The 25,667-nt window shown below is 51.8% G+C and overlaps 1 protein-coding gene and 1 pseudogene across 16 annotated transcripts in view; both read left to right on the plus strand.

The window, feature by feature from the left end:
* Positions 1 to 25,667, plus strand: part of RAP1GAP2 (RAP1 GTPase activating protein 2) — a 271,958-nt gene that overhangs the window by 158,506 nt on the left and 87,785 nt on the right. For 2 of the 16 annotated variants that reach the window (XM_039476614.2, XM_039476615.2), the window contains exon 1: positions 19,868 to 19,989. The exons of the other annotated variants lie outside the window; for them this stretch is intronic. In XM_039476614.2, the coding sequence (XP_039332548.1) occupies positions 19,966 to 19,989 (24 nt within the window). In that variant the 5' untranslated portion in view covers positions 19,868 to 19,965. Of the gene's footprint in view, positions 1 to 19,867; positions 19,990 to 25,667 lie in introns of those variants that run through there. 16 annotated transcript variants of the gene reach the window in all.
* On the plus strand, positions 1,871 to 13,998 carry LOC141581819 (large ribosomal subunit protein uL3 pseudogene; annotated as a pseudogene).

The following is a 25,667-nucleotide window of genomic DNA, read 5'->3' on the forward strand; positions in this document are numbered from 1 at the left end:
GCTGTGCGTCTTCTCTCTTTGTGGGAGGAACAGTTGGCTGGGTTCCTAGAATTCTCATTCTGGGATCCCTCTTGCCCTCTCCATTGATTCTCCAGCCATTCCTTCTTTCCTTTGGATTGGCCATGTGATCGCCCCCACCACAGGGGAGGTTCATCTAGCTCCTTTGACCTGGTCCTGGACCCCTTTGAGGTTCTTCTCAAGAAGTTAAAGCAGTAGAAAGTTGTAGCTAAGAATACAGTTTCTAGAGGAAGTCTGCCCGGGGTTAAGTCTTCCCATTTTTTAAAAAAATTTATTTTATTTTGAGATGGAGTCTTGCTCTGTGCCGAGGCTGGAGTGCCATGGTGTGATCTCCGCTCACTGCAACCTCTGCTTTCTGGGTTCAAGTGATTCTTCTGCCTCAGCCTCCCAGGTGGCTGGGATTACAGGCACCTGCCACCACGCTTGACTCATTTTTTGTATTTTTAGTAGAGTCAGGGTTTCACCACATTGGTCAGGCTGGTCTTGAACTCCTGACCTCAGGTGATCCACCCGCCTCAGCCTCCCCAAGTACTCGGATTATAGGTGTGAGCCAATACACCTGGCTGTTTTCTTAGATAATTTTTACAAGACTTTTTTTTGGTGTTTGTGCAAGTCACTAGCAAATAAAAATTACCCAAACAATTTTAAATAAAATGATATATGCTTATTATAAAGTTAAAGCAATTGTAAAGTACAGAGAAAATTAAAAAATGAGTAATGTCCTAATAATAATTCCACCATCCGGAAATATCTATTCTTACCATTTGCTAAGCACCCAGACATCTTGGCATCCTACGCACAGATAGAGGCAAACATAAATGAGATGACACTGTTTGTGCTCCTTTGTAATAAAAAGAGTTAAATTCAATTTTCATGGCATTAACTAGTGGAGAAAAAAAATAAATGGCTCAGAAGGAGTTGCTGAAGTTTTAGAGAAATTGCTGAAGTTTCCTCTCTGCAAGAGATTAATTTCTCTAAGAGTTCTCTAACAGTGAGGAAAAAGATTGTGACAAAAAGAACCAAACCTTTGGGGTAGATATATTAATTTATTTTATTTATTTATGTATTTTTGAGATGGAGTCTCACTCTGTTGCCCAGCCTGGAGTGCAGTGATCTCAGCACACTGCCACCTCCACCTCCCGGGTTCAAGCAATTCTCCTGCCTCAGCCTCCTGAGCAGCTAGGATTACAGGCACACACCACCATACTTGGCTCATTTTTTGTATTTTTAGTAGAGTCGGGGTTTTGCCATGTTGGCCAGGCTGGCCTTGAACTCCTGACCACAGGTCATCTGCCCACCTCGGCCTCCCAAAATGCTGGGATTATAGGCATAAGCCACTGTGCCTGGCCGAGATACTAATTAAAAAAGATAATTTTAACTTTACACATAGAGTTTGGCTCCCTGCTTTGACTATGAGAGCCAGGTGATTTTGGAGGAAGGACGGTGTGGTCTGGGGACTCTGAGAGTGCTCCTTTTGAGGGGAGCTGCTGTCCTCAGAACAGCAGGCTGCGTAACAGGGTCTGTACCTCCAGATGCCTGGAGGGAGTGTTCCCAGCCGGGGCTCGGTTACGTGTGGGAATCAAGCAGAGCCTGTCTCGGGAGTGAACAGAGTTTGTTGGCAAATGCCATGGCTGAGCTGATTTGATTTGTCAGCAGGATGGAGAAGTTTCTGAAATGTCAGATGTTGATATGATGGCTGGTTGTGTCTAACGGGGAGCCAGAAGTCGGAGGGTGCATGGCTGAGTGGCGTCATCTGCTGTAGAGGAGGAATTTGGGGGGAAAGGAAGTAGGAGGTGGGGAGGGAAGGAGAGGGAAGGAGGGAGGGGAGGTGGAAGATAGAGGAGAGAGGCCAGTGGCAATGGAGGTGGAGAGGGAAGGCGGGAATGAGACGGGGCCGGTGGAGGAGTTGAGTTTGCTTCATCAAGGATTGTACATTGGTGGGGTGGGCTGAGTTTGTCCTCAGATATGTTTTGTTAGGGCAACACGATGTTAAAAAAATATTTCAATACTCTTTGGGGGGAATGTCCCCTCCCCAATCCCATTTTGTCTTGGAGCCTGTATCCTCCCTGGCCCCTAAAGGCATCTGGGTTTGAGACCTTCGCCAGACGACCTGTGGCTCTTTCTAGAGGTCTTTCCTCTCCAGGGTCTAGTCCTGGTGGGTGGCCCAGGCTCAGAGGGGACTAGTATGGCATCTTACCTTAGAGATGCCATGGGGATCAGGAGAAATCTGAGAATCGGGTTAGATTCCCAATGGCGCCCTGGCCTCATCCCACTGAGGATTCCAGCTGTGGTTCAGAACTGTATGTGAGTGCCCCTTTGCAGTCGTCAGTTCTGGGGTCTGGAGAGCTGGGTCCTGGGAGACAGGAGGTGGAAACTGATGCTCATGCCTGCTTGGCCTCATGCTTGGTGATGCCCAGTTGAACTGGGAAGATGTGATCTCTGTTCTTTGAAGGTATAATGGCTATGAGGAGGCAAGAACCACAGAAACCCTCCTCCGAAAGTGACGTAAAATGAGTCATGCTGTAGAGAAACACTTCACAGCAGTATAAATATAAGAAATACCAGGGACTGGAAATTCGTAAAGAAAGAGGTGTAATTGACTCACAATTCTGTACGGCTGGGGAGGCCTCGGGAAACTTACAATCCTGAGGGAGAAGCAAGTGCCTTCTTCACAAGGTGGCAGGAGAGAGAAGAGAGAAGGAGGAGCTTCCAAACAAAATCATCAGATCTCATGAGAACTCACTCACTGTCACCAGAACAGCATGGGGAAAACTGCCTCCAAGATCCAATCACCTCCCTCCCTCTACACGTGGAGATTACAGTTCGAGATTTGGCGGGGGACACTGAGCCACGCCATTGCCAGGGTAAGCTGAAAAGGTCAGGAATTCCTTGGAGCGTGCTCTTCTTGCCGTTTCTCTAGGAGGGGGTTCATTGGAAGGTACTTCCAGGCCACGGAGCTCAGAGTGAGTCCTTCAAACACAAGAATGGAAAAGCAGAAAGCAGGCCAGCAGCCCTGGTCAGATCTGGGGAGCAGGAAGGTGGGTCTGCAAAGCCTGGGGAGGGTCCAGTCAGCATGGTGCCAGGCCAGGTTAGAAACCTGCTTGGGCCCGACATGGTGGCTCATGCCTATAATCCCAGCACTTTGGGAGGCTGAGGCAGGTGGATCACTTGACGTCAGGAGTTCGAGACCAGCCTGGCCAACATGTGAAACCCCGTCTCTACTAACAACACAAAAATTAGCTGGATTTGGTGGTGGGTGCCTGTAATCCCAGCTACTTGGAAGGCTGGGCAGGGGAATCGCTTGAACTCGGGAGGCAGAGGTTGCAGTGAGCCGAGATTGCGCCACTGCCTTCCGGCCTGGGCAACAGCGTGAGCCTCTGTGTCAGAAAAAAAAAAAAAAAAAAAAAAAAAAAAAGAGATCTACGGGTGGGATTTGATGGCGAGATGCATCACAGAAAATTCTCTGCTCCCAGACATGGGTCCCTCGGCTTCCTGCCTTGGAAACGCAGCAGCAGGCATTGTGAGAAGGTGAAGAGCTTCCCCGAGGATGACCCTTCCAAGCCGGTCCACCTCACAGCCTTCCTGGGATACGAGGCTGGCATGACCCCATATCATGTGGGAAGTCAACGGGCCAGGATCCAAGGTGAGCAAGAAAGAGGTGGTGGAGGCTGTGACCATTGTGGGGACACCACCCACGGTGGCTGTGGGCATTGTGGGCTACATGGAAAGCCCTCGAGGCCTCCAGACCTTCAAGACCGCCTTCACCGAGTGCATCAGCGGTGAGTGTAAGAGGCGTTTCCATCAGAACTGGCCTGAATCTAAGAAGCCTTCACCAGGTACTGCAAGAAGTGGCAGGATGAGGTTGGTGAGAAGCAGCCGAAGCAGGACTTCAGCAGCATGAAGAGGCGCTGCCGAGTCACCGCGTCACTACCCACGCCCAGATGCGCCTGCTTCCTCTGCACCAGAAGGAGGCCCACCTGGTGGAGATCCAGGTGAACGGAGGCACCGTGGCTGAGAAGCTGGCCTGGGCCCGCGAGAGGCGGGAGCAGCAGGTACCTGTGAACCAAGTGTTTGGGCAGGAAGAGATGATTGATGTCATCGGTGTGGCCAAAGGCAAAGGCTACAAAGGGGTCACCAGCTGTTGGCACACCCAGAAGCCGCCTGCAAGACCCACCGAGGCCTGGGCGAGGTGGCCTGTATTGGGGCATGGCATCCCGTCCATGTGGCCTTCTCTGTGGCATGCACTGGGCAGAAAGGCCACCATCGCCGCACTGAGATCAACAAGAAGATCTGTAAGGTTGGCTGGCTGGGGCTACCTTGTTGAGGACAGCCAGCTGATCAAGAACAGTGCCCCCACCGAATGGGACCTGTATGACAAGGGCATCAACCCTCTGGGTGGCTTTGTCCCCTGTGGTGAAGTGACCAATGACTTTGTCCTGCTGAACGGCTGTGTGGTGGGAACCAAGCAGTGAGCACTCACCCTCTGCAAGTCCTTGCTGGTGCAGACCCAGCGGCGGGCTCCGAAGAAGACATGGTAAGTTCGCTGACACCACCTCCAAGCTTGGCCGTGCCGCCTCCAGACCGTGGAGAAGAAGGCATTCATGGGATCACTCAAGAAAGACCGAATCACAAAGGAAGAAGGAGCTTAATGCCAGGAACAGATTTTGCTGGGGGAGGAGTCTCAAAAAAAGTTATTTTTCATTGGAAAAAAAAACCAAAAAACCTGGTCAGAGCAGAGCAAGGGAGTAACTGAGGTTAGTGTTATTTGTGAAGGCAGGAACCAGGAAGCCAGCCTGACTTGGCGTGGACAGCTCTATCTCCACGGGCAGTGCCCCTGTCCTCTCCGCATGGCATGGTCTCTGCAACCCATTTGGCCACCTTTCTACTTGCTGCGTGGGTCCCAGGCCTGGTCACGAGTGCACACTTGGTTTCTTGAGGAGCAGCTCAGAGCTTTAAGGCAGTTACAACAATAATGCTCGCCTCACACGGCAAGTGTGTGCCACAGAGCTTTGCAGTTCTGAGGATGGCAGTGAGACCAGCAGTTCAGAGGCATGGCGTAGGCTGTTACAGTTCCTCAAGCCAGCACGCACTCGAACCTGTCGGGAGGTTTCTGTTAGTTTCTTAAGGCTGCTGTCACAAATAGCCGCACCCTTAGTGGCTTAAGACAGCACAAATCTGTCATCTTGTAGTTCTGGAATGGGTCTCACTGGGGTCAAATCAAGATATTGCCAGGGGTTGGGCGAGGTGGCTCAGCCCGTAATCCCAGCACTCTGGGAGGCCAAGCTGAGCAGATCACTTGAGGTAAGGAGTTTGAGACCAACCTGGCCAACAGGGTGAAACCTCGTCTCTACTAAAAATACAAAAGTTAGTCGGGCATGGTGGTGCACACCTGTAATTCCAGCTACTTGGGAGGCTGAGGCAGGTGAATCGCTTGAACCGGGGAAGTGGAGGTTGCAGTGAGCTGAGATGGCAACACTGCACTCCAGCCTGGGTGACAAAGCAGGACTCCGTCTCAAAAAAAAAAAAAAAAAAAAAGATATTGCCAGGGCTGCATTCCCTCTGTAGGCTCTAGGAGACAATCTATCCTCCTGCCTTGTCAGCGCCTAGAAGGCCACCTGTATTCTGGCCCCAAACCTGTTTTCAAGGCCAGCCACACTGGAGCAAATCTTCTCACACCGCCATCTCTCTGATTCCCTCTTCTGCCTCCTTCTCATTACACAGGTTCTGGATTACCCTGGGTGGACCTGAGACCATCCAGGCTCCTCTTCCCATCTCAGGGGCAGCTGATTGGCAGCTTTAATTCTAGCCACAATGTGAATGCCCCCTTGCCATGTAACCTCACATATTCCCAGGTTCGGGGGGACTGGGACAAGGGCGTCTTTGGGTGTGAGTGTTGGGGGCATTATTTGGCCTATCGCAAGGACCCACCTTCATGGGTTTTGTTCAGACGTGGGTCCTCATCTGTAAAATGGGCATTTCTACCTGCTTCCTGTAGGAAACGCTGGCTGGCCCGCCGCATGGCTGGTCTTCTATCTGTGGGATTCTGCGGCTCTGTGACTAGTTCTTCCCCTGCCTGATTTTGCTGCTTTGCGAGCCCGTGACTGATGATACGGTCTCAGATGTCCTTGCCCTGATCTCACGACCATGGGATCTGAAGGGCAGGTGGGAGTCCCTAAGCATTTCCACAGGGAAAAGGACACACCACACCAGTGACCAGCCTAGAGGAGCCGTGACCTTGGTTTTGTTACCTTCCGTCAGCTGCTTGCTGGTTCCCCCATCCCGGTGGAAAAGTCAGCACTTCTTGAGAGGGGAAGAAAAAGGACACACGTTAAGCTTTGCCCGGCTCTGATTTGGAGTTGCCCATTGTACTTGAAAGAAGCTGCCATTGGCTGCTTCCACTGGCACATCGTCAGCTTCCTCCCGTCTAACCTGTATCTTTCTTGCTGCCGTTTCAGCCTGCTGGATCTCCATGCGGCCAGCAGGGAAACAGCAAAGCTGTCTCCCACGCCAGTGACACCTAATCCTGCAATCTGCCTCCGTCTGGTTCTAATCACGCCACTGCCTCCATTCCCGGGATCAGGATACCTTGGGTTTTGTCCTGATGGACTGGACCGTCCATGGTTGACAGGCTGCGGGTCTGGGGTCACCTGGGGGTGAGGGTGGGAAGGCGCGGGAGGGGACGGAGGCATTGTATTCTGCTCAGATGAGCAGCACGTAGATAACCTTCCCCAGGTGACTGGCCTAGAACGAAAAGTCCCCCTTCTGGTCCCCCAGGTCAGATAGCGTTGCCTGGCTACAGGCGGTCAGGAAGGCTCCGGCTGGGCGAGTAAACAGGCACACATGTTTAAAATTCAATATCACTGGCGGGCAAACGCTCCGGCAGCGCCTTCCAGCCCACCGATAATCTCTCATTCTCCTCACTCCATGTGCGTGGGGGCCTGCACCAAGACCCAGATGGTCTCTGCTGGGAATTGGTCATCAGCTGTTGTGAGGGATGGGGAGGGGTGGGCCGTTACAGCCTCAGCTTTATGCGGACTGTCACCCTGATCGCTCTGGGTAAGCTCCCGAGGGACCCTGGGGCTGGCCTGGACTCACTGGCTGGATGGAGCTTCCAGGGCAGGGAGCTGTCTAGGTTCAGTGGCTCACACCTGTAATCCTAGCACTTTGGGAAGCCAGGGAAGAAGAATCGTTTGAAGCCAGGAGTTCGAGACCAGCCTGGGCAACATAGCAAGATCTTGTCTCTAAAAAACAAAAACTAGCTGTGCATGGAGGTACATACCTGTAGTCCCAACTACTTGGGAGACTGAGGTGGGAGGATCCCTGGAGCCCAGGTGTTTGAGGCTGCGGTGAGTCATGATTGCGCCACTGCACTCCAGCCTGGGTGACAGAGTGAGGCTCCATCTAAAAAAAAAAAAAAAAAAAAAAAAAAAAAAAAAAGGCAGGGGCCTTTGGGGAAGCTTATCCAGATTCCTGTCTGCCTATGGAGGGACAGGCACTGTGAAGGGTGTGGCTGGAATCTGGCAATCCACTGGCCTAGCCAGGTGTCTGTGGCGGCCGCATTTATTAAGAGGAGGGTGAGAGAAGGTAGGCCAGCCTCCTCTTTGCAGGAGGCGCACACATGTCTGCCTGGGGCATCTCCCGGGGCACTTGGTGAGATGGTTCCTGGTAAAGTCATTCCTGGTAGGGATCATTTGACATCAACACAGGTGAGCAGGTGAGGTTGATTATTTTCCCCACACGTGCCTCATGCTTGCCCTCTTCCATTGCTTAGGCTTCTTCCCCTTCCTCCTCCTTATCCTTACTCTGAGACACAGCTTGAATGCCACCTCCCCCAGGAAGCCTTCCCTGAATGCCTCTAGGAAGAGTTAGTATTGTTTGCTCTCCCGCCCGGAAGCACCTTACACATGGGAATGCTGGCAGACACCCTTCATTCACTTTGCAAATATTTATCGAGTGCCTGCTGTGGATTGGGGTGTGCTTTAGAGCCGGAGGATATAGCAGTGGAGACGGCAGATGTGATTTCTGTCCTCATGGAGCTTACCTTCCAGTGAGGGAGACGATCAGCAGATGAGAAAACATTCCAGCGACTGAGCTTGTGATGGGTGTCCTGGTGGAGGATGTTGTGATGCTCTGGGTTTCAAGGGTGCTATTCACCAATATCAGTGCCCAGGGCAGGGAAAAATGGCTTTCTGTGGGGGCCAGGGAGGAGTCCTGGAGGAGGTGACATTAAGTTGAGCCCTGGAGACGGAGCAGGAATGGCCGTATGAAGGCCAGGAGTGTGTCTGGACATAGGGTGTAGTAAGCGCAGAGGCGCCCAGGCCAGGAAGAGCCTGCACGTTTGCGGAGCGCAGAGGAGGCCTGCATGGCTGCAGTAGTGTAACAGGGGAGGCTGCACATGGGCCGACGTGCCAGGCCTGGGGACCTTCCTGGAGCGAGGGAGTGGATTTTTACCAGCAGGGTGTGCTGAGGGGGTCGAGGCAGCAGGGTGGGCTGATGGATTGGACATGGTGGATGAGGGAGAAGGAGGTATCTTGAGGTTTAGTCATGCTAGATGGGGCTTGAGCAATGGGTAGCTTCCAGTCCCATTTTCTGAAATAGAGATGTCTGGGGGGCAGGGCAGGTTCAGGGAACACAGGCCAAGTTTGAGATCCTCATGAGAAGTGGAGAAATTAAACATGCATTTGGAGATGCTCATTTGGAGCTCCAAGGAGAGGTCATGGTTAGGGACATTCATGTGGAGAATCAGCGAAGAGATGGTGTTAAATTCATGAGAGTGGGTGGGCAGCTTGGGAGGATGGCATAGACAGGAGAGGAGGCACTATGCTGAGCCCTGACCTCAGGGTCATATGGAGGAGGAGCCTGCAGGGAGGGCTCAGTGACACCGGGAGAGCTGGAGGGTCCAGAAGGCCCAGATGACGGAGGTGGTGGTGCTGAGCAGTCAGGATAAGGGCATGCATTCTTTTTTTCTCTCCATTTTGAGACGAAGTCCCACTCTGTCGCTCAGGCTGGAGTGCGGTGGCGGGAACCCGGCTCACTGTAACTTCCGCCTCCCAGGTTCAAGTGATTCTCCTGCCTCAGCCTCCTGAGTAGCTGGGACTACAGGTATGCACCACCACACCTGGCAAATTTTTGTCTTTTTGGTAGAGACAGGCTTTCAACATGTATGGACTGGTCTCAAACTCCTGACCTTGTGATGTTCCCGCCTCAGCACCCGTGATCTGGGCTCAACTTACAAGGCTGAGGCTGGGCATGTGCTCTCAGGACCATCGCCTCCTTAACTATCAGGCAGCATGGATGGGGACTGCCTCTGGAAAACAGCGTACCCAGGAAAGGAGCCCACTGCCTTCGTGGAGGGGGCGAGGAAGTCAGGGGTCTTTGCTACCAGGGGCAGAACCTGGCCTTGAGCATGAAAGGCCTGCCCTCAGCTGGAGCAGAGGGAGGTCTCAGTCTTCCCAGGGAACGACTGGTACTACTGGTATTGACCACAAGGGGGCCTGGTGAGCCATGTGGGAAGGTCCACTCTTAAACCCACAGCAGGGGGCAATCCGGGTTCCGTTCATCTCACAGCCAGTGATGGATGAGGCTGAAGTGGGTGACGGCAAGGCAGATCCATCTAGAGAGAGCCCCGGGCCTCTTACAGTCCCAGACACCCTTCCAGGAGCCTTTCAGCGCCACACAGGGCAAGTGACATGCTGTGTCTTTGGCCACACAGCTCGTCAGAGGGAAGGGTGAGCAGGGGCCCTGGTAGTGATGGGTCTGCATATCGTGGCCGTGCCCTCCCAGGCCTGAAGGACGGGCCATGTCTGGAGGGAGGGGGTACACCCGTGATCTGGGTTCAATCTGCAAGGGTGAGGCTGGGCACGCGCTCTCAGGACCGTCACCTCCTGGAACTATCAGGCAGCATGGATGGGGACTGCCTCTGGAAAACAGCGTACCCAGGAAAGGAGCCCGCTGCCTTCGTGGAGGGGGCAAGGAAGTCACGGGGTCTTTGCTACCAGAGGCAGAACCTAGCCTTGAGCATGAAAGGCCTGCCCTCACCTGGAGCAGAGGCGGGGAGTCTCAGTCTTCCCAGGGGACAGGCCCCTCCGCCCCCCACCCGGCTCAGCTCTACAGAATTCTGCACACCTTGGGCGACAGGGTCTTTTTGTCTCCACTGACTGATCAACCTGGCCCCGTGGTTCCCCTGAAACTACACTTGTCAAGGTCACCAAGGACCTCCATGCTGCCAAATGCTGCAAGAAGGCGTGCCCTCAAAAGTTCCTGGGAAGTGGCCAGGCGCAATGGCTCATGCCTGGAATCCCAGCACTTTGGGAGGCTGAGGCGGGTGGATCACGAGGTCAGGAGTTCGAGACCAGCCTGGCCACCATGGTGAAACTTCATTCTTTACTAAAAATATAAAAAACTAGCCAGGCATGGTGCTGCCTGCTTGTAATCCCAGCTACTCGGGAGGCTGAGGCAGGAGAATTGCTTGAACTCCAGAGGCAGAGGTTGCAGTGAGCCAGATCATGCCCTTGAACTCTGGCCTGGGTGACAGAGGAGACTCTATAACTGCTTATGGCGGGAGGGCGTGGTGCAGCTGGTTCATGGTCCTCGCCTTTTGGGCCCGTAAACCTGGCTGAGGACTAGGTGTGTATGTTTGCCATGAGTGAGTGTTTCTTATGTGTGTGTGTTGGTGAACGTGACTGGGAACGTTTTGGGTGGTTCTTTGTTGTATCATCGAGTGTTTTGGATATGTGTTTGGGGATGGGTATTGTGGGACCCCCACGTTGGTGTGAATGTATTTGCAGCTGAATGATTCCTCTAGCCAGGACAGCAGGGTGGCCCCTGGAAGGACAGCCTATTGTCTCGCCCCCAACTTCATGAGGGCCTCTGTTTGCCCCAGCACCCCGTTCATCAGCCCCAGCTGGCCAAAGGGGGTGGGGCCATGATGTTATTAACATATGGCTTATAGGGAGGAGAGTTGTTGTTTGGCGTTCCAGTTCCTACGAGGTTGTTCGTGTATAATAAGGCTGTTGGAGCCTGGGGACTAACCGTTAGAGTCACTGGGGACCGAAGCACTTATGTAAGTAATCATTAGCTGGAAGACGGGAAAGGAACGGAGCATGCAGACCTCCCCTCTTTCTGCAGGTCAGCCTGAAATGAAGCTCCCAGCAAGTGAGGCTGGTACCGCTCTACCTTCCTCCTCCTCCTAGTGAGGGGAAGGGCAGCTTGGGGTCTTTTAGGGGATGGTGGGGCTGAGTTGGGGTTATGGAGATGGCATCTCTGACACATCAGAAGCACACGCCCCCAAAGTTCCTAGCGTCCCATGACTTCTTTTCTGACACTGCCCATTATTCAAGGAAACCCAGCAGCACAAAGATACACATATTGATGTATTCAGTTCTCAGTCCAGCACGTTCGATGAACACCGGCTCTGCGCTATGCCAGTAATCCATTGTCCCAGGCAGAAGAGGCTGTTAACAGGAAGGGCCCAGATCATTGCAGTTCGGGTTCAGCTCATCTCTGAAGCTGCTTTTGCTATTCCCAGCAGTGCTGATGTGGGCCTGGGGGCTGGGACACATTGCTTTCCTCCTTTGTGCTGAAGCAGAAGGTGCGAGGCTGGGGGTCTCCAGGCAGGAGAGTGCAGGAGCAGCCAAGCTCTGGAGCACAGGTCGTTACTGGTGACGGGACCCCTCCTGGTCTCTCTGGGGGACAATTGGAGCCCCAGTGGAGGAGGACTGTGTACCCTGAGGAGAATGGCGGACTGTGTACCCAGTAACCAGTGTGGGACCCGAAGCTCAGGGAGAGGAGGGGGAGGAAGGGTCGTCGGTATGTGCCATGTGTCTCAGCCTATGATGCCTCTTGCTTTGGAAATTCTGCAAGGTTGCATTTTTAACATTTTTTAAAATTTATTTTTATTTATTATTATTATTATTATTATTATTTGAGGTGGAGTCTCACTCTGTCTCCCAGACTGGAGTGCTGTGGTATGATCTCAGCTCACTGCAACCTCTACCTCCCAGGTTCAAGCGATTCTCCTGCCTCAGCCTCCTGAGTAGCTGGAATTGCAGGTGTGCACCACCACGCCTGGCTAGTTTTTTGTATTTTTTTTTTAGTAGAGACGGGGTTTCACCACGCTGGCTAGGCTGGTCTGGAAGTCCTGACCTTGTGATCCACCCGCCTTGGCCTCCCAAAGTGTTGGGATTACAGGTGTGAGCCACTGTACCTGGCCTATTTATTATTATTATTTTAAACACAATGAGAGCAGCGGGGTTGCAAATTTTGATTCAGTCTAATCTGCACAGCCTAGGAGGGGGTTGGACAGTGAGAACAGATAGAGAATCTTTGTTTTGGAGATGTGTGAAGTGAGCTATGGGTCCTAGCCAAGTTACCGGCAGGACTAGTCGGGTGAACATGACTGAATGTTTTGGGTAGTTCTCTGTTGTGTCATCAAGTGTATCATCAACCTGACTATACAACTCTGTGGCGCTGAGGTCACGGTTCCCTGAGATGATGCTGGACTCTGTCCAGAGGGGTGGAGGAGATGGAAGGGGAGGTCGGGCAGGGGACAGCTTCGGAGCAGGGACCACGGGCAAGGTGCAGGTTCCACATCTGGTCTGTGATGCGTTCCTTTGGGATGGGCAAACCCAGAAGCTTCTTCAGCCTGTTTCCTCCTCCAGGCACAGGTTGAGGCTGGGATTGCAGGAGGAGGGGAATGGCGGGGGTGTTCTGTAGTATCTGATTCTCAACACTTGCTTGGTGGAGGAGAGGAAGCCCAGCGTCCCAGCATGCAGTGCAGCATGGCTGCGGCTTCCCTTCTCCACGAAGCAGCCCGCTAACAGTGGAGGGCGGCAAGAGAGAAGAGCTAGTGGAAGGGGATGGAGCCATGTGGACGTGTGAGCGAGCTGGAAAGAGGCTGGTTTATAGAGGAACCTTGCCTGGGGAGCAGAGAGCACTGCAGAGTGAGGGAGGGGCCACCGTGCCTCGGACACAGCCAGACGCCTGCCCGCCAGCGCCAGTGAGGAGGGCTCACACGTTGTGGAGCCCTGGGCACTTTGCATTTTCCAGGGACAGCTTGGAGGGAAGCAGAGAGCTTCTGGGAGGCCAGCGCCTCCCTTTTCTCCCAGGCTCTAAGCCTGGGGGGCTCTTTATTCCCATTCTTCAGAGAGAGACACAGTGGAGAAGATGGGGCCACAGTGGTGGCTGCTGGGGAGACCAGTGCCAAACCAGCCCCCACCCCCGCTTTCCTGCCTCTAAGCCTTTGCCTCTCCTAGAATGCCTGACCCTCCGGTTCACCCTGTTACAGACCTGGCGAGGTTGGTCCCGAAGAACCTGATGAGATTTCCAGAGCTGCTTTCATCCTGTTCCCCCACTAAGAGGCTTAGACCTCAACTGAGCCCCACTCTGGGGGAAGAGTGGAAGTTTCAGGTTGAAGATGCACCAGGAGCAGCCTGCCTGCGAGAGTCCCTGTACCTTAACCAGTTCTGGGCGGCTCGGAAGGAGGAACCCCCTTTGTTTCCCAGAAAAATGGGACCGAGTGCCCCAAGGCAGCCACACTCTCCCAGAGCCTCTGCAAATACCGCAGGGTCACCAGGCTTCACTCACAAGCACAGAGGGTGCCTGTCGTCCATGCGTCATCCTGATCCTGTTTGTACTTGAGGTTGGTACAGTGCTTGACTGTTTACAAAGCACTTTTTTTTGAGATGGGAGTCTCGCTCTGTCACCCTGGCTGGAGTGCAGTGACACGATCTCCGCTCACTGCAACCTCTGCCTCCTGGGTTCAGACAATTCTTCTGCCTCAGCCTCCTGAGTAGCTGGGATTATAGGCACGGGCCACCACGCCCGGCTAATTTTTGTATTTTTAGTAGAGATAGGGTTTTACCCTGTTAGCCAGGATGGTCTTGATCTCCTGATCTTGTGATCTGCCTGTCTCAGCCTCTCAAAGTGTGCTGGGATTACAGGTGTGAGCTACCACCCCTGACTCTTTTTTTTTTTTTTTTTTTGACAGAGTCTCGCTCTGTTACCCAGGCTGGAGTGCAGTGGCATGATCTCGGATCACTGCAACCTCCGCCTCCTGGGATCAAGTAATTCTCCTGCCTCAGCCTCCTGAGTAGCTGGGATTACAGGCATAGGCCACCATGCTTGCTAATTTTTGTATTTTTGGTAGAGACAGGGTTTTACCACATTGACCAGGCTGGTCTTGAACTCCTGACCTCAGGTGATCCACCTACCTTGGCCTCCCAAAGTGCTGGGATTCCAGGCGTGAGCCACCATGCCTGGCCTTACAAAGCACTTTCTTGAACTCTTCTGGTTCTTGAGGAAGAGAAGAGTGATTTCCCCACTGTGCAGAGGAGAAAATGAAATACTCCTTTTAGCCAGCTGGTTAAGACACAAGCCTGAGTCTTGAGATTTCAAATTCAGTGTTCTTTCCATTACCCCAAGAAATAATTACTAAGTACAAATAATTACTGAGTGTCTACTACTGTATTTCATTGCCTCTAAGACACTTTCCCCATCTCATTTAACAACTCTGAAATTGGGACGCATCTCGTAAGCAATAGCACACCGTAATTTGTAATTGGCAGCAGTTTTAATTTCTTAGTGGAACACAAAATCATGTGGACCTTACAGTGGATGTCCTTTTAGATTGGATGAAATCTGGTGGGTGCACAACTCTGGTGTGTGTAAACATGGCTTCTGCCTGCAAGGTGTACCGTTTAGAGGAAAGATCAGTCGTAGCTGTTCTTGTAAAACAGGATATGATGCCTAGCAAAATCAACTCAAGTGCCATGGGAATTCTGACTGAGGGGCTTCGGAAAAGCTTTAGGGAAGATGGGTGGGATGTGGACACTCAGCATCCTGTTCTGTCATATCAACCAGCTGATTTAAACAACACCCCCAAGCACTGCTAGCGTGGAGGCTCACAGCTTGGACCCTGGAGGCTGACCCAGGTTTGCCTTGCCTCTTCATCTAGATATTTAACTCTCAGCCTCAGTTTCCTTAAATACAGAGTGGGTGTAATGACAGTCTTGCCTCACAAGTGGTTATGAGGTTTAGATAAGAGAACATATTCAGGCCAGGCGTGGTGGTTCCAGCACTTTGAGAGGCCAAGGTAAGTGGATCACCTGAGATTAGGAGTTCGAGACCAGCCTGACCAATATGGTGAAACCTTGTCTCTACTGAAAATACAAAAATTAGCTGGGTGTGGTGGCAGGTGCCTATGGTCCTAGCTACTCAGGAGGCTGAGGCAGGAGAATCGCTTGAACTTGGGTGGCGGAGGTTGCAGTGAGCTGAGATTGTGCCACTGCACTCCAGCCTGGGCTATAAGAGCGAAACTTTGTCTCAAAAAACAAACAAAAACGAAAAGAGAACATCTTTAGTCAAGGGTCTGACAGATCATGAGAGCTCAATAAACGTCAGCCCCCAGCCCCATCGTGAAATTAATTCTGTACATCCAGTAGATGTAGCGCCCACAGACATCTGCTGGTCAGTCGCTGTTGTAGGGTGTCAAGCACGTTCACCTTTGTCGTCGCATTTGCTCTTCGGAAGTGCCGGAGGTGGGGATCTTTACTCCAGTGTTACAAAGGAGGCAAGCGAGGCCCCAGGCCGCACAGCTGGCCAGTGGCCGGGCTGGGATTCGGAGGCTGTTCTGTCTGACTCTCGGTCCCATGCTAACTTCCCTGGGCTGCAGCCGCCAGCAAAAAACCACAAGCAAGGAAGGAAACATGGCTGATCTGGCGGGCTTGCTCCAGCCAGGGTATTTTATAACGGAATGGCCACTGTTGGGCATCCTTAACAGTGGGGTTTCTGGTTTCGAGAGAAGAGAGGTCTCATTCAGAAGCTCAGGAGGCTAATTTGACACGGGCAATGTGCGCAGACCGCCGTCTCCTCTGCCGTGCCCACCTCCAGTGGCCGGTGGCCAGTTTTGCCTCATAAGTGCTATTTGTCTTGCTGACCTTCATGCTGCCGCCTTTGCTGGGTTGTCCCTGGGACTCCCTGTCCTGGCCTGGGCCCTCCCCTCGCTGTGGAGAGGATGTGAGAGTGTGGCCACACTGCTGCTGTCTGCTCATGACCCTGCTGGGGGCTGGGGGCCTTCTCAGCCAGCCAGACTCTCTTGTGTGCCCTCTGAGGTTAACACAGACAAACACACTCACGGTTTTCCTCCGTATTCCTCGCCTTCCTCCCTGCCTCAAACCTGTTTCACTCACAACACTTGGCTTTGCTAGTAACAGGCTGTGTGATGTTCAGCAGGCCGGTTAACCTCTCTGAGCTTTAGTTACTTCCCTGCCGCCCCAAAATGGATTATCATGAGGATCAAACGAGAGGTGGTAGGAATGGGTCCTGGGCTTTCATATGGAGTCTTGCTCTGCTACTGCTAACCCCAACCCTAACCCTAACCCTAACCCTAACCCTAACCCTAACCCTAACCCCAGCCCTAACCTGATTCACTTTCTTTTTTCCTCCATGGCCTTATCTCCAAAATGGCAGGAATAACTCTCTGGAAAGTCCTCTTGGACGCCCTTCCTAGCAGGAGAGCCGTTGCCCACTCCTCAGTGTGCCTGTGCAGGCGTGGGCTTTACCCACACTCTTGTTCTTTGTTTTCTGGATCGTAATTACTTGCTTTTATGATTGTCTTAGTCACTAGACTGAAGTCAGTTCCTTTATTTGGTTATTCATTCAGCGGGTATTTACTGAGCACCTGTGTGCACCAGGTGCTGGGATTACAGGTGAAATGGGGGAAGCAGACAAACAAGAGATAAGCGATGCGATAGAGCATGTGTAGGATGGGAGGACCACCTTGGGACGGGGAGGAGGGTAGATGCCAAGAGGGCTTCCTGGAGGAGGTGATCTCCAAATTAAGACCTAAAGGAGTCAAGCAAATAAAGTGGAGTGGAAAGGAGGAGAGGGATGGAGGGTGATCTTCGTTGGGTCTCCAGCTCCAAGCCAGCGCCTGGCCTGGAGGAGAGCAGTAAGCCGCTTCTCCATTTCTCTTCTTCCTTGCTCCTTCTGAACGAATTCCTGCAAAGAGGCAGGAGCTTGGGCGGTGGGCTTTCTGGGCCCTGGGATGCTGTGGCCAAGGGGGTCACAGAAGTGTTCCGGATGTCCTTCCAGCTTGGGGCATGCCGTGTTCCTGACGCTGGGCCTGCAGGAATGGGCATGGCAGGGCGTGCTAAACTCACGGGCTCTGAGTAAGAGTGGAGATGAGCCAATCCTGCGGCAGGTGCACGAGGGCCTGGGAGGCTGTTGAGGATGCAGGAGCCTTATCCCGGGTCCCTTTAGCCAGGGGAAGGACAGAAGGGCTCAGTAGGGACAGCGAAGTCCATGAACTTGGCAATGTCACTTCTCCAAGGTGGTCTTGTATGTCAGAATTTTGAGTTTGAAGGGACATTGCTAGGCCTCTCTGCAGCTAGGTGTCCCTCTAGCACACGGATCTTCCAAATGAGTGAGGTGGCCCAGCTCCCACCCTAGAGTTAGCTCCTCTCCTCCCACATCCTGACCTCCCCTGTCATTTCAAGCCCCTGGGGATGGACCTGCCAAGGTCTTCTCTGCCTGGCCTCGAATAAGCTGTGTCTTCCGCAGCCCCTGCAGACATTTCCTGGCCTCTGCTCTCCCTTGGGAGGCTGTGGGGATCTGGAGCTGGAGCACAGGGTAGAGCTGTGCTGGAGAAGGGAGTCAGGCTGTGTGCTGGTGGCAGGCTGGGTGGGAGCCGGGCGCGAGCACGCAGCCAGGTCTGGGAGGAAGCATTGATGGTCGCCACAGTTGCTGTTGACAGAGGACATTTTGTGTCTCACCTTGCGCTGGACACAAGTATGGATGTGGTGTGATAGTCTATAGCCACTTTGCAGAGTGGGTTATATTTCTCCCATTTTATAGATACAGAAACTGAGGCTTGGCCAGGTGTGGTGGTTCACACCTGTCCTCCCAGCACTTTGAGAGGCCGAGGCAGGTGGATCACCTGAGGTCAGGAGTGTGAGATCAGCCTAGCCAACATGGTGAAACCCTGTCTCTATTAAAAATACAAAAATTAGCTGGGCTTGGTGGCAGGTGCTGATAATCCCAGCTACTCGGGAGGCTGAGGCAGGTAAATTGCTTGAACCTGGGAGGTGGAGGTTGCAGTGAGCTGAGACCGTGCCACTGCACTCCAGCCTGGGCAACAGAGCGGGATTCCATCTCGGAACAAATAAACAAAAACAACAAGGAACTGAAGCTCAGAGGCTGAGCGACCAGCCCGCACAGCTTGTCAGCAGCAGAGCCACGAGTCAGTAGCCTGTCTGCCCCACACTAGGTCTGGGGCTCTTTCTCCCACACCGCACTGCCTTGTTTTGAGGGATTAAAACATTCATGCCTTTCCTTCCACACTGGGGACCTTGTTTTCCTCCCAAAACTGGAACAGAACCGAGGGCCCTGGATGGGTATGGAGGGTGACGTGTGATTAGTGTTGGAAAGAGACTGTGAGACCCAGAGGAGCCCTGGCTGAGCTGGGCTGCCTCCTCCTTCCCCACAGCACCGGGCACCTCTGGGTTCTGAGCTCATGGGGTGTCTCCCCCAGCCATTTGCTTTATGTTTTAATTTTTTTTTGTGAGGATGTTGAGGATGCAGGAGCCTTATCCTGGGTCCCTTTTGCCAGGGACAGAACAGAAGGGCACAGCAGAGACAGTGAGGTCTGTGAGCTTGGCAATGTCACTTCTCCAAGATAGTTTTCTATGTCAGAATTTTGAGTTGGAAGGCACATTGCCAGGGAATTTCCCATGGTAAAACCCTGTCTCTCCTAAAAATACAAATATTAGCTGGGGACAGTGGCAGGTGCCTATAATCTCATCTGCTCTCGATGCTGAGACAGGAGAATTGCTTGAACCCAGAAAGCGAAGGTTGTAGTGAGCTGAGATCACGCCATTGCATTCCAGCCTGGGCAGCAAGCACAAAACCCCGTCTCAAAAAAAAAAAAAATCCAGGCTGTTCCTCAAAGAAAACAGTTCCCTGTGCCTCTGCACACCCCTTTCCAGTCCCACAAGCTGTCACTTTTTTTTTTTTTTTTTTGAGGCAGAGTCCTGCTCTGTCGCCAGGCTGGAGTTCAGTGGTGCAATCTCAGCTCACTACAACCTCCACCTCCCGGGTTCAAGCGATTCTCCTGCCTCAGCCTCTCAAGTAGGTGGGATTATCGGTGCCTGCCACTGTGCTCAGCTAAGTTTTGTATTTTGAGTAGAGACGGGGTTTCACCGTGTTGGCCAGGCTGATGTGAACTCCCGACCTCAGGTGATCTGCCAGCCGTGGCCTCCCAAAGTGCTGGATGACAAGTGTGAGCTGCTGTGCCCGGCCCACTTTTTCTTTTAGCTCTTTCTTCACACCTTTTAGGCTCCGTGAGGTGCATGGGGACGCCTCTAAAGATGCAGGCACTGGGCTCTCTTTGACTTGTTATTTTTCTTGCACAAAGAGGGCTTACCAGTTCAAATCAGGGAAAACTGAGGCCCCCGCCAAGTGGGGCCTGCTGGAGTCTCCTAGCACACCAGACACGGGGACTCCTGTCACTGGCTTCCTGTGTCCCAGCCCTGCCTTCTGTCCGGCCTTGTGGGCCAGCAGTGTTGAGAACTCATTCAGGGCAGGGGTGGAGGGAGGAGACTTCTCACCCCTTTAGATCCTAGGCCCCAGTGGGTACCCACTCATCTGCTGTCGTGGGCCTCTCCCTTGGAAGGGACCCCCTTGCCCTTATGACATATGATGTGTGGCAGGCAGCTCCATCGGCCCTGGGCTCCCTAGAAAAACACCCTCAGCAAAGGAGGGGTCAAAGGTCAGTGCTAGTCTGTGTGGACTCACAGCTTCGGGCGGACACCCAAGTCCTGTAGTTCCTTGTTTGATCTGAAGGAAGTTGTCCAACGTCACCAGCAGCCGTCGCCACCGTGGTGGCAGAGCAGCTGTGGCAGTGCTCAGTCAGCAGGCCCCCGGTGCGCAGGACATGGGCCCTGGCAGAAGATGGATTTCTTAAAGTACCTTTTGGTGAGTGTCCTTGGGCTGTGGAGGTAGGCTCGTCCAGGCCCTGCTGTCTGGAGCGGGTGAGGAACAGAGCATCTCCTATTGTTACCTGGCAGGGAGCCCTGAGTGGCTATTTGCCTGCCCCAGGTCATGGAAGCCCCTCTTCAGTCAGGGGAAGGAGGAGTCCAGACCAGGGACAGAGGGAGCTTTGTGGGGGGTGGACATGGAGGGCAGGGGACAGACTCAGCACCTGGGCCTCTCCTCCCGGGCTTGGAGATTGAAGGTGGGTCCTGGCACAGGGCTGGAGAGAACTCACCTCTGTGCTCCTCTGTGAAGGCTCCTCGGCTCCCTGCCAGGGCCGGAGGGGACCCACTGCCAGCCAAAGGCTGTACACAGGTGGGAGTTTCCAGGGCGAGAGAGGGAGGGACTCCTCAGCTGGGCTTCCGCCTGGCTTGGACGCTTGGAGCTGGCCAGGCTGCGGGTCCCGCCCTTTCTTCTCTGGGCTGTGGCTCTGGGGACTCTGTCCTGTCACTGAGCCTGAGAGTGTGGTTAGTAGGAGGCTCAGCATGGGGAGCCTGAGCCGTGGTCCTCTCTACCAAGCCGCACTGTTCCTTGAGGCTCTGCTGATCCTCTTCCAGCTTTGCCAGGCCCTCTGTGGCCCTCCTGGTGAACATGGGGGGCCTGGGCGGACTTGGCCAGGTGGGGACTGTGGGCCCCTCCTCTGTCAGCTGCTGCTGCCCGCCAGGACTGGCTGTTCTCTTGTGTTTCTTCTCCTTCCTTGGCTGTGCCATCTTTTTCTTTAGGGGAGCCGAGGGTGACAATTCAGGGATGCATGTGAGGAGGGACAGGACACTCGTTTGGAGGGCTGGACCAAGGAGTTCCCCCATCTCAGGCTGTGTCACCGTGGGCTCCAGGATGCCCTGGGAAGACCGGGGACCTTGTGACCAGTCAGAAATGGCCCAACCTCTCTGGGCCCGGGCAGGGTGCAGGTAGTGGTATAGTGGAGAGTTTTAAGCTGGGCACTGATCTCATTTGATTTGTCTTTCAAAAAGACCACGTGGGCTGGGCGCGGTGGTTCACACTTGTCATCCCAGCACTTTGGGAGGCCAAGGCGGGTGGATCACCTGAGGTCAGGAGTCTGAGACCAGCCTGTCCAACATGGTGAAACCCCGTCTCTAGTAAAAATATAAAAATTAGCTGGGTGTGGTGGCATGTGCTTGTAATCCCAGCTACTTAGGAGGCTGAGGCAAGAGAATTGTTTGAACCCAGGAGGCAGAGGCTGCAGTGAGCTGAGATTGTGCTATGCACTCCAGCCTGGGCAACAGAGCAAGACTCCATCTCAAAAAAAAAAAAAAAAAAGAAAGAAAGAAAGAAAAAACAAACAAAAACCACCACCAACAACAAAAGACCCTGTGGCTGTCCTCTGGGGAACTGATTTGAGAGGGGCTTCGAAGGAGGCTGGGGGCCCGAGGCAGCTGTCCAGTTGAGGCACCATGAGATGAGGGGGGCGGTGGAGGCGATGAGAGAGGTGGTCAGATGTGGGATACCGTGTGATGGTGAACTTGCCAGAGGATTGGATGTGGGGGATGAGGGGTCCAGAAATCAGTGATGACGCTTTGTCCTGGGTGTCACTGAGATGAGGAGACTGGCTGGGACAAAGGAAGGCTTTTGAGGGAAAGAATGAAGAGAGTTCTGTTTTGGTCTAACTGGGGAAGTTTGAGGCCCCCATCAGACATACACGTGAGAAGCTGAGCTGGGAAACCTTGACGGGTCTGGATTTGAATCAGGACTCACTTTGGGTAGGTTGCTTAACTACTCTGAGTCCCCAGCCCTCCAGCCCTTCCTCCATGAATACCTCTGAGGCTTATTGAATGGATCTGCAAAGTGCCTGATTCAGCTCCTCGCGCCTGCCTGGCACGTCACCAGTGCCCAGCAGAGGATACCCTGGGACATCATAAAACGATGCTTAGTATCATCTGATCTTCCAGTTCAGGGACATTTGGTGGCTTCCACAGCAGCGCTTGAAACTTGTGTTTGGGGCTGAAACTTGAGGACTGATTGGGCTCATTAGAATGATTGTGTTTGGTTCACATAGAGTTTTTTTTTTGAGACGGAGTCTTGCTCTGTCGCCCAGGCTGGAGTGCAGTGGTGTGACCTCGGCTCACTGCAACCTCCGCCTCCTGGGTTCAAGCAATTCTCCTGCCTCAGCCTCCCAAGCAGCTGGGACTACAGGTACACGCCACCATGCCCAGCTAATTTTTTTGTTTTTAGTAGAGATAGGGTTTCACCATATTGGCCAGGCTGGTCTTGAACTCCTGACCTCATGATCCGCCTGCCTCAGCCTCCTAAAGTGCTGGGATTACAGGCATGAGCCACTGTGCCCAGCCCACATAGAGTTTTTAAAAATTTTCTGTCATCAATGTATAAAAATTGGGAAAACTTGGCCAGACACAGTGGCTCACACCTGTAATCCCAGCACTTTGGGAAGCCGAAGCAGGCGGATTATGAGGTCAAGAGATTGAGACCGTCCTGGTCAACATGGTGAAACCCTGTCTCTACTAAAAATAACAAAAATTATCTGGGTGTGGTGGTGTCTGCCTGTAGTCTCAGCTGCTTGGGAGGCTGAGGCAGGAGAATCGCTTGAACCCAGGAAGGGGAGGTTGAAGTGAGCCAAGGTCGCATCACTGCATTCCAGCCTGGGTGACAGAGTGAGACTGTCTCAAAAAAAAAAAAAAAAAGGAGAACTCACACAAAAAATTGGATTTCTGGCTTATCTTGAACACTTGGGCAACGCTGAGCTTGGATTTCTGCCTGACAGCATGGCTAGAGATAAGGGGCAGTGGCTGCCCGCTTTGGAGTGGTCACGTGCCCTTCAGTTTACCATTGTCTCACCCTCATGCTCTTTTTCTCTTTTAAAAAAAATTGGTGACGTTTATACAACATAATGATTTTAAAGTAAACATTTCAGTGGCATTTAGTACTTTCATGATGTGCAACTGTCACCTCTATCTGATTCCAAATTTTTATTTTTTAAATTTGAGACGGAGTCTTGCTCTGTCACCCAGGCTGGAGTGCAGTGGCACGATCTTGGCTCACTGCAGCCTCCGCCTCCTGAGTTCAAACGATTCTTGTGCCTCAGCCTCCCGGGTAGCTGGGATTACAGGTGCTCACCACCGCCGCCTGGCTAATTTTTGCATATTTAGTAGAGACTGGGTTTCACCATGTTGGCCAGGCTGGTCTTGAACTCCCGACCTCAAGTGATCTGCCCATCTCGACCTCCCGGATGCTGGGATTATAGGCATGGACCACCAAGGCTGGCCTAGTTCTGAAATATTTTTATCATCTCCAAATAAAACCCCTTTAAGCAGTTACTCCCCACTTTCTCCTCCCTGTAAGCCCCTGGCAATCATGAATCTGTTTTCTGTTTTATAGATTTACCCATCCTAGATATTTTATAGAAATAGAATTATTATGCTTCTGCACAGCAAAGGAAACAACCAACAGGGTGAAAAGGCAGCCTCCAGGATGGGAGGAAATATTTGCAAACTATGTATCAGATAAGGGGTCAATTTTTAAAATGTATAAGGAACTCCTACAACTCCATAGTAAAAAAACCTAACCTGATTTAAGAAGTGCATTACAGGGCTGGGTGCAGTGGCTTAAGCCTGTAATCCCAGCACTTTGGGAGGCTGAAGTAGGCAGATCGCCTGAGGTCAGGAGTTCAAGACCATCCTGGCCAACATGAGGAAACCCTATCTCTACTAAAAATATAAAAATTAGCCAGGTGTGGTAGCAGGGACCTGTAATCCCAACTTCTTGGGAGGCTGAGGCAGGAGAATCACTTGAACGTGGGAGGTGGATGAGGCAGTGAGCTGAGATTGCACCACTGCACTCAAGCTTAGGTGACAGAGCAAGACTCTCTTTCCAGAAAAGAAGAACGTGTACTAAAGGCTTGAATAGACTCTTCTCCTAAGGAGATATACAAGTGGTCAACAGGTATGTGAGAGGATCATTAATCATCAGGGAAATGCAAATCAAAACCACAGTGATATATCACCTGACACCTGTTAGGATGGCTGGTATTAGAACCACAAAAGATAACAAGTATTGGTGAGGATGTGGAGAAACTGGAACTCTTGAAACACTGTTGGTAGGAATGTAAAATGCAGCTGCTACGGGAAACAGCATGGAGATTGCTCAAAAAATTAATGACATTAAAAAGAGGACTACTAACTTAATTCTTCACATATGGATATCCAGTTTTTTTTTTGCAGCTCCTCTTGTTGAAAAGACCATTCTTTCCCTAGAATCGGTCTTGGCAATCCTGTCAAAAAACAGTTGGCCACAGACGTGTGGGTTTTTCTCTGGACTCTTAATTCTACTCTGTTGGTTTACGTGCCTGTTCTTATTGCCAGTACCACACTGTTTTGATTGCTATAGCTTTATAGTAAGTATTGAAATTGAGAAATATGAGTTCTCCAACTTTGGCCTTCCTCTTTAAGAAGGTTTCAGTATTCTGGATGGAATTTCCATATCAAATTTAGGATCAGCTTTTCAATTTTTACTAAGAAGCCAGCTAGGATTCTGAAAGAGATTGCATTAGGTACGTAGATCACTTTGAATGGTATTGCCATCTTAATAGTATTAAATCTTCCAATCCATGAACATGGGATGCCATTCCATTTATTTATGTCTTTTCTTTCAGCAATGTTTTGTAGTGTTTAGTGTACAAGCTACTTGGTTAAATTTGTTCCTAGTTATTTTATTCTTCTTAATGCTATTTTAAAATGGAATTGTTTTAATTTTCCTTTTTCTGTGTGTGGTGAAAAGATATACGTATATTTAGAATTAGCCAGCTAGACTCTGTTTAGATGATCTCAATTTTGTTGGCAACATCCAAAGCATCATCATCAGGAGCCAGTTGAACCCATGCCTTCCTCTCCCATCAGGCCGAATCAGGGTGCTGACCTTGGCCACATCAATGTCATAGAGTGTCTTCACAGCCTGTTTGATCTGGTGCTCATTGGCTTTAACATCCACAGTGAACACAAGTGTGTTGTTGTCTTCTGTCTTCTTCATGGCAGACTCAGTGGTCAGCGGAAACTTGATGATAGCGTAGGGGTCAAGTTGGTTTCTCCTGGGGGTGCTCTTCGGAGGATATTTGGGCTGCCTCCGGAGTCACAGTATCTTGGGCCGCCGGAAGGTGGGGGACGTGCGGATCTTCTCTGTGTGACTGCGGACACCTTTCAACACTGCCTTCTTGGCCTTTAAAGCCTTTGCTTTGGCTTCAGCTTTGGCTTTAGGAGGGGCAGGAGCTTCCTTCTTCGCTTTCGGCGCCATCTTGTGAAACCTGAATTTTCCTCTTCTGATTGTTTATTGCTGGTGTATAGAAACGCAGCTGATTTTTGTGCTCTGCGATTTTGCGGACTTCCTTTTATCAGCTCTAGTAGGTTTTGTGTGTGTGTGAAATCTGTGAGGTTTTTTCATGTAGGAACATCTCATCTGAAAATAGAGATAGTTTTACTGTTTCTTTTTGATGGTGGATACCTTTTATTTCTTTGTTCTGGCTAGAACTTTTACTATACCGAATGGTAGTGGTGAAAGTGGGCTTCCTTATTTTATTGCTACTCAATCTTCAGGGAAAAGCTTTTAGTTTTTCACCATTGAGTATGATGTTAGCTATATCTTTTTTTTCCTTTCTT

Source organism: Saimiri boliviensis, chromosome 17, assembly GCF_048565385.1.
Source record: "Saimiri boliviensis isolate mSaiBol1 chromosome 17, mSaiBol1.pri, whole genome shotgun sequence".
Classification (NCBI taxonomy): Eukaryota; Metazoa; Chordata; class Mammalia; order Primates; family Cebidae; genus Saimiri; species Saimiri boliviensis.